This window comes from Lissotriton vulgaris, chromosome 2_1, assembly GCF_964263255.1.
Source record: "Lissotriton vulgaris chromosome 2_1, aLisVul1.2, whole genome shotgun sequence".
NCBI lineage: Eukaryota > Metazoa > Chordata > Amphibia > Caudata > Salamandridae > Lissotriton > Lissotriton vulgaris.
Window position 1 is genome coordinate 1,557,404,562 of NC_141687.1, and position 9,088 is coordinate 1,557,413,649.

The 9,088-nt window shown below is 44.0% G+C and overlaps 1 protein-coding gene across 1 annotated transcript in view; it reads left to right on the top strand.

The window, feature by feature from the left end:
* Positions 1-2,156, top strand: part of EAF2 (ELL associated factor 2) — a 207,955-nt gene extending 205,799 nt beyond the window's left edge. Inside the window, exon 6 of the mRNA XM_086957444.1 lies at positions 1,176-2,156. Within this exon, the coding sequence (XP_086813570.1) occupies positions 1,176-1,222 (47 nt within the window). The 3' untranslated portion in view covers positions 1,223-2,156. The remainder of the gene's footprint in view (positions 1-1,175) is intronic.
* The last annotated feature ends 6,932 nt before the right edge of the window (positions 2,157-9,088 follow it).

The window sequence follows — 9,088 nt, forward strand, 5'->3', positions numbered from 1 at the left end:
CGGGTGAGACCCAAACAAGCCCACACTGTGTGCAGCAGCGTACCTCGTTCAGTCCCACAGCGCAAGCAATCCGGGGCAGCAATGAGACCCGCCCTCCACAGTCTCTCCCTCGTATAGTAGGCCCTGTGTAGGTACTTAAACTGTATACACCGGAGCCGCACAGCAATGGCGGCCCCACGGGGGGACTCAAGGGCCTCCCTCCAGTCGTCCTCATCCAAAGAACCAACATCAGTCTCCCAGGAGGCCTTCAGCGACAAGAGCGAAGAGGAGCAATGGGTAACTAATGTTTGGTATATTTTGGACACTTTTTTATCACCCAGGTCCCCCATGAAGAGTTTGGCCTCCACAGGGCTAAATTCGGGAAGCTGGTCCAGCCCTACTAGACTCGGCGTTAGCGCATGGCGGAACTGTAGGTATTTGAAGAATTGGGTCTTGGACATGCTGAACTCGGTGCTGAGGTCCTGAAAGGACATAAGGGTAGTCCCTGCGAGGACATGGCCTAGTGAGGAGATCCCGATGGCATCCCAGCCACTAAATCCCGACAAGGAAGCCAGCGCAGGAAGCTGTCCGTTGTTCCACAGCGGAGTCTCCGCTGTCAGCCTGCCCCACCAACCCATGCGGCATAGTGCCTGCCTCCAGATTACAAAAACCACCTGAGTGACCCGTGGTAACGCCTTCCGCCGCCTGGCCGAAAACAACAGTGTATGGAGCGTGGCATCGCCCATCAAGAAGTGTTCCAGTGCATACGCCGGGTCGCTGTGATCGCTGTATGACCTTTATTTTTAAACACCATCCTGTTTTCCGATGATAACAGAGTGGCATGGGATGTCTTGCAGAAAGGCTTGGACATATTCTAGACTTAGAGTTTGTAAATCCTTTATGCTCTGCGAATGTTCTCCCATCTTTTGATATATTGCTATTGAATATCTGATCAGCCTGCACGCATGGGTGTAAGTTCTAGGTAGTACATGAGTATTAAAGGCGAGTAACATGCTACTTCACTATGCATCCTGGGTAAAGATACAGTCGCCACCATGATGTAATCTGACAGTACAACTTTTTATAGTAACAAATACGTATTACTGGGTGTTAGAAAGTATGGTTCCTTTTAGACCAAATCTATAGATTTTTGCTGCATTTCACTTTATAACCACAAACTGTTTTCTTTTTTTTAGGAAATGACTTGCAACTGAGTGAATCTGGAAGTGATAGTGATGACTAATCAAAGTTTCGGGTCCACATGTATTGTACCATCTCAATCGTTAATGCTGTTGCCATCTATTTTGCACTAAAATCCATTTGGAGGACTGTTTTTTTTTCTTCTTCAAAGGTTTGGTAATAAAGATCTTTGACCATGTTATTTAATTTTCACTGATCATATCACATCAGTGATACAACTAAGTGTTACAATTAACTGGACGATTTTGTAATTGACTGCTTTATTCTGTTTACAGTCCGATTCGGATATGCATTACATGCTAACTTCTGTACTTATAATTTGGTCTATGATCATTTGACTACTAAGAAGTGGAAATACGGAATGGATGACTTTCAGCGTGCTTAAATATTTCTTTATACGGTGTAGACATGAAGTACTCTCCTGGGGTTTGTCTAGTTAATGAATTCATCTGAAATCTGGAGTGGATTGTGTTATATGGGTATCAACGCCCTATTCAAAATACCTTCCGTGATGAAATGTTATGTGCTAGACTGCTTTATTTACAGCTCCTGTTTTGTGACTGATTTTCCTTTGGTGTCTTGTTCATTTATATTCTGTACCCTTTGTGCATTGGCTTGATGGTTCTGGTCCTTCATTCCGTCCTAAAGCCTAAAAAGTTACGTGCAAAGAGCACCACTTCACTGTAGCACTGAACTCCTCTGCCAAAGAACTTCCCAAGACCAACACAACACCCCATCTTACATATTTTGTTCTGTTTTCCCTTTTTCTTTCTTCTTCATCGAAGCACCCAGTTTCGGTTGCCTAAGTAATTGCTCATCCTTTAGTTATTCACCAACTGTTATTTGTGTTCTAGTTACCATTTTGCTGCTTTTCACTGCACAATAAAGTATTGGCAATAATCCACCCAGAAAATGCAATACATATCCCTGGGGGCAGGCACATAATGCCTTAATAAAGCAAATATTTATGATTTTAATACGTGTCTGTCCTCGCATTGGCATTTGTTTGTACTGTTGTGTAGAACTTGACACTCTTAAAGCCTAAACGCCGCCCTTCAATATTTAAAGAAAATTTAAATCCTGGGGGTTTATGTAAATGTGTGCGAGAAAATGGATAAAGCACCAAAAGAGTAGAATGTGTTTCACTAAAAATAGCCATTGCCTTCCATCAAGGCAAAACTTGGTTATAATTATAAGTGCATTTATCCCTTTGAACGTGTTGCTTGTAATGAGTCTTAAAATCATGAGGTGCAGCATCACTTCTGCTTGTGATCTAGGATGCTTTAAAGGGTCCGTTGTCTCTGTAGCATAAGAGATACTTGCTTTTATGCCTGGATTTTATGAGGTTCCTTGTTGCACGGAGAGTGCAAAGTATGTTGCTACTACCATGTTAGCACTTTCTGCCTGTCTAAAATGTTGCTTCTCAATCTTTGACTCCAGCTTGAATTCCCAACTTCTGTCAGTCTGATCTCCTGATAACAAATCCAGGCACCACTTAAATCTAGTGATAAACTGATGTGAAATTTAGGGTAGTTCCTCCCGTTCCCACTGGTTTCGCATCCACCTACCCCCAATAAAAAAAAAAGTTATGGTGAAACGCATGTAGACTGTCCTGCCCCTCAAGAATTTCTCATTACACACAGTGAGGAATGCTCAGAACTTGGAATTTGTCCACTATCCAGCGCTGTTAGGTGCTGGACAATCTAACTACATTAATGGTCATTGCATTAAGTTAATTAAAGCCTGCGTATAGCACCTCCCCCGTAGAGCACAAGGAGGACCCTCCAGGCGGACGGTGCACACACAGTTCCCTGCTGGGGTAGTTTTTTAAGGAGCACTGTTTGGAGTTTGTGAAATATGTTTACCCTAATGCACTAGAGCGTCCCACACCATGACTAAACAAGGATTATGTACAGTCTAGTTTGTCTTCAACAAGTGTAATGTCCCCACTGGCACTCCTGAGTAAATTACATTCAATAATGTTCATCTTGATTTTTAAATGAAATTCATTATTTGATCAGTATTTCATTTTTTTTTTTTTTTTGGAAATATATTTTTATTGCAGATATTCTTTTACACATGTATGCCGGTCAACAACTACATAAACATCGTTTGGTATCGATGAGACAGTAAAAGTCATATTACACAGCCATTTTGATCAGTATTTCATAATTCCTGTTCATCGTGTTAAGTAGTCACATATTGAAACGTAAATTAGTATTTCATTTTGTTAAACAAATCAGAATGCATATCGGGATAAGCCCTTCATCAGGAGAAGGTATCCGTTGGTCAAAGGACCGAAGTCTTTCCAAGCGTGTACGCTACCAGGTATGTACACATTGGGAAACACTTAGGTGCCTTGCTTAATTTCAACAAAAATGTAGTTCATGCTAATCTCCAGTTCGACTACTTTTGTGTTTCTCTTAAACCTCTTATGGAAGTGCTATTGTCCGGCCGCTCGCTACATACTACCTAAACTTTCCTGTTTAGCTGGGGGTTGGCAAAACAGTAGCCAGCCTCACTCCCACCCTCCTCCTGTGCAGTGTCAGACTGGCCTATAGGCATGGCCAATGGAACTATGCAGTAGGAGGAGTACCAAATTATGTAGCATGGTTGACTAACTCATGCAGCACGAAAAGGCAAATTATGAGGCAACATGCAGCACATTTTTTTGTTAGCATTGCTTCATTATTTTGTCATTTTTGCACATGGTAATACTATCTGGACAAAGGTTTCGCCACATTAGTGCCAGTTTAACAAGCAAATACATAAATAAGTAACTGAAAGGTGACCAGTTAACCTTTGCGAAGGGTCTTCCAAAGTGTGCAAACCTGTATCTCAACGTTTTTAATAACTTTTGATCGTATTGAGCTTGAAACTATTTTTTTATTTTTTTTACAATCAGTCAATTATGCAGCAGATGAGATTATGTGGTGAATCCTTAACTAAGCAAAAAGCCCTGGCACAGAATCGCATAATTCCAGCGACCCTGCCTACAGGGCAGTCAGGCAGTGCCTGATGTGCAGGTCTGACAGGTCAGTGTGTGGCCCGTTTTTTGGCTGTTTGTGGGATTTTTGTGGCGTGGTACCCTGTTTTTTTTCTGTCGAGTTCTCTGCTTTTGCCACAAATATTGCCTGCAGAAATGCATGTAGTCTCTCATACATTGAAAACCAACGACACAATCTGTTATAAATTGAAAACTGCCCCGATTTGAAAATATGGGTCACTTAGTTTTTTTTTTAGCTATATACGGGCCTCTTTTATTTTGATGTACTGACCGATTTTCTGTCCCAGTCTGACACTGCTCCTGTGCTAAGATTTTCCATATGCTGCTGCAGTGGTCGAAATGGGTGAGATCGAAAGGGCTCGACGTGCCTATACTCTGAGGAAATATAAATTTTATGGTCAAGTTGTGTTCCCTAGCGCGTACCCCACTGTCTCCATGTACCAGCTTAAAGTGCATGTAACTTCCCTCCTGTGCCAGCTATGAAGACGCAAATACATTTGCGTCCAACGTTAACTTGTCCTCTCTCAGATCCACCCTGAATGGATTGAATAGTCCGTTCCTAAGTATGCTATGCCAACGTCTTTTTGTAGTGTACCTTACATGTTTTTCAGCTCTGACAAGGTAGGCCCTGAATTTCTGCCATCGAGCCTCTTTTCTGGCTTCTGACTCTGAAAGCCTCAGCCCAGGCTGCCCCTGTACCCGTGAACTCTGACTTACTTCCAGCGCGGCCCACCGCGCTCAGCTCAGCCTGCTGCCTGCCAAGACTGACTATAACCTTCGAGTTATCTGTTCCGCTCCTCGAAAATGCATTCCTGCCTACTAGCTTCAGTAAACATCTCCCTCAGCTACAGGGCCAAAGGGCCGACCTGTCTCAGTGCAAGTAATTCATAGCCTCTGTTACCATGCTCCCATGGAAGGCCCCTTGCCCCACGCTCCCCATGCAGACACTCAGGCGCTTATACACGCACTCACAGCTAGTATAGAATAGCTTCTGCCCCAGAGACCTTTCCGTTCAGATAATATGGTTCCCAAACATCAGATATCAGATATGATAGAAGTACAAGTTGATCTGACATGCCAGACTTCTGTCTCTTTCCGTCAGTGTAAATGTCAAGCTCCCTGCACCCTCCAGTTTCACACGTCATGCAGCTGCGCGCGCATCCAAGCTTCCGATTTCTGCTGACATTGCAACATTTCTGTTAGCGCCACCCCTTGGTGACACCTATCTGTGACGTTTCTAGCACACACCTCCAGTTCACGCCTAGCCCACGCCTTCTGATTACGTACTAGTAACACGTGGATACTGTTATCTTGTCTTCTCTCAGCTGTTACGCCTACTGTACTGTTTCCTATGACATGAATTAAGTATATAAGCTATGTACTGTCAATAAAATGTAGCGCGCTCCTTCTATCCCTTCTTCCACCCCTGTGGTGGGAAGAACATGATATGTTGGTCTTGACCATTCCTTTTTGAGGAATAAAACCCCTAAGAACTCTAAACACCACGGACTCTGGTTCTTTCTTTCCGACTTGAGTTATTATTGATTAAGTACTTACCTGCATAGAAATTTCGACGGTAAATTATATATTTACATCAACTCTTTTAATCTAAGGAAAACAGTTTCTCCAGTATTAAGGGTGTCTTTCATAGATTCACATGCCTGAATCATTCCCCGTCATCGGAGTGGGAGTCCCATGGTACATAAAAAAAGTAATAATATGCCATAAATATGTAGTAAATACCAATAAAAACCAACCAGGAAGTAGCAAAAGCAACAGTAGAAAAAACTTCCATATCTATGACTATCCCAGTCATTTTGTATAGTCCAAACTACAGCCAATCAGGCGCTAGCACCCACCGGAATGCTCTCCCCAGAGGCTCAGGCTCTCAGATTTTGTACCGCACGTCATGTGAAAGGGAGTCTCCCTGAGCTCTGCTCAGTACTTCTCAACTTTACCAGTGTTTCTTCAGAATTGGAATGTCTTCAAAGTCTCTCTTTAGAGCTTGTGACTCTTGTGGAAAGCTTAGGCTTTTTAGAAGATCCCCACAAGAAGTGTATATATTGTCTATACCCTGAACATGAGGTGAAAGACTGTAAAATCTGCAGGACTTTTCCACAGAAGACCCTCAGAGACAAGGAAGGTTGTTTGCTGCTGTGGTTGCAGAAATTAAAAGGAAAGGAGGATGCTCTTTCTGAGGTAGGAAGTGCGGCTTCTATTTCCTCTATGTCATCGAGAAAGAGAGACTGAGGAAAAGATTTCTTCTCCTGGGGCTAAGATGCAGAAAAAAGTCAACGTTTCTGACTTGCCTTCCTCTTCTTCAAAGAAAAAGGCTTCTACACCTTCTACTTCTGGATTAAAATCGCCCCCGAGAAAGTCTGCAAAGCCTGTGTCATCTAAAGGACACTCAGACAAAAAATCACCTCAATCTAACCTCGACGACGGACTCATCGTCGACGGCGGCTCCGTCGACGGGGCCTGTCTACAGTATTGCATCTACGTCGACGGTTACTTTCTCGTCTCCGAAGCCACACATGATAATGACGTTGGCGTCTTCGTCGCCGACGAGGGTGTTTGTGTCAATAAGACCCATCTCGTCGACGACCATCCAACCATCGAGCGTCGACGTTTCTTCGTCGTCGACGAAGAAAATAATTCCGTCGACGAGTACATCGTCGACAAAGCTAAGCCCGTCGACGAAGATTTCTCCGTCGACGGATCCCTTGTCGACGAAGACAGAAATGCCGTTGACGAAAAATTCATCGTCGTCGAAGACGGCACCGTCGACTAAGGATCCTCAGTCGACGACAGATATACAATCGTCGACGACTTCATAGTCGACGAAAACTTCGTCGTCGAGAGCATCGTCGACGAAAACTACCTTATCACTGATGGCTCCGTCGACGATGCAAGTCAAGCCTCCGTTGACGATACCGTCGACGATGGGCCCGTCGACGCCACTTTTATCATCGTGTACAGATATACAGGTGTGGTCCGCTACGTCGCATACTGCTTATGACACTTCTCAATCGACAGGAGCATCATTACTACAAAGAAGAAGCTCTACATTACAGCCTCTTTCCCCATTAAAGTTACCTGACCAATTGCTATATTCAGAAGAGGAGGTAGATCAAGACCTTTCTGATGATGGCAATTTCAGAGTAGCCAGAAATCCTTCAGAATTGTTCATCAAGACACAAGAGGAAGATCAGGAGGAAGAACAATTCGTTGCAGCACAAAGGGGTCAAACATCTACACCGATACCTACGGCACAAATGCCATTAGATCTTCTTAATAATATACAATATATGCTGAGTGATTATTACCGCAGGTTCCCTCCATCAGAGTCTGCAGAATCACGTCCGGCGACTCCAATGATGCAAGAACATGTCTCGGCTTCTACAGTACCGAGACAGTCGTCATTAACGCCAATACCTGAGGCTCAAACTAATGACCCTCCATCTCCATCACAATCCCAGCATACGTATCAGACCGTTGATGATGATGATGACGATGACGATGAGAGAGAGGAACGAGAGGTTGATGAAGAATCAGAAATGCCGGAGTGGGATAATTATCAGACACAGACCCCATCACCACCTGCTCCTCAAACAGCGGACTCACCACCTGTTGACATTCAACAGGCCGACAACAACAAATCACGAGTGGGAACTTCATCAGGCCACTCTCGACAGGATTTTTCAGGAGTGGGGTCGTCCCGAGCTGGACCTATTTGCGACGAGGCAGAATCGCAAATGCCCATATTTCGCAAGCTGGGTTCCCCACAAGGAGTCGTGAGGAGAAGCACTTTCAATGAGTTGGTATCAAATATTTGCCTACGCTTTTCCACCGATCCCTCTAATTCCCAGGGTCATTCGGAAGATGAAACAACCTTGCCGTCTAATCCTCATCGCACCCAGGTGGCCTCGCCAGTATTGGTTTACAGAGCTCCTACTTCTATCGGAGTGCAAACCCATACAGTTGCGGACTCTGCCGAATCTTCTAACAATGCAGGAGGGTCAAATCTGTCATCCGGACCCAGCCTCCTTGAAGTTAGCAGCTTGGCTCCTCAACACGTCGAATGTGCTCATTTAAATATTCCAGAGGATTGTAAAGAGGTGTTAGCCAGTGCCCGAGCACCTGCTACTATAAAGACTTACCAGCTAAAATGGAAAAGGTTTTGTAATTGGTGTCTTGCGGCCCATTTACATCCACTTCAGGCAACACCAGAACAGATTTTACCGTTCTTTCTCCAATTGGCTAAGTCTGGCTTGTCTCACTCCACACTGAAAGTGTTCTTAGCGGCCATTTCCAGATTCCGGCAAGATGGATCTAATTCTCTGTACTCATCTAGGATAATACAGCAATTCTTTAAAGGTCTGTTCCATATGTTCCCGCCTGTTCGACGTCCACCTCCATCATGGTACTTGAATGTGGTACTTTCTCAGCTCATGCGTCATCCTTTTGAGCCCATTCATAAGGTGGATCTGAAATTTCTTTCTTGGAAGGTTGCACTTCTGTTGGCTCTAACGTCAGCGAGAAGAGTCAGTGACATTCAAGCTTTCACCATCAAAGCTCCTTATATGCAGTTTACTTCAAATTCAGTGGTGCTTCGCACAAATCCAAGATACATGCCAAAAATCCCATCTGACTTTCACCTTAACGAACCGGTGTGTTTAAAGACCTTCTTTCCTAATCCTCAAACAACAGCAGAAAGAACTTTGCATTCTCTGGACATCAGGACATGCCTCAAATTTTATCTTCAGAGAACGGCTACATTGCGTAAGACAGATCAGCTTTTTGTAGCATATGGCAGAATGCGACAAGGACACGCAGTAACCAAACAAACTATAGCTCGTTGGGTGTCCTCAGCAATTGGTTTATGTCACCAGCAAGCAGGAA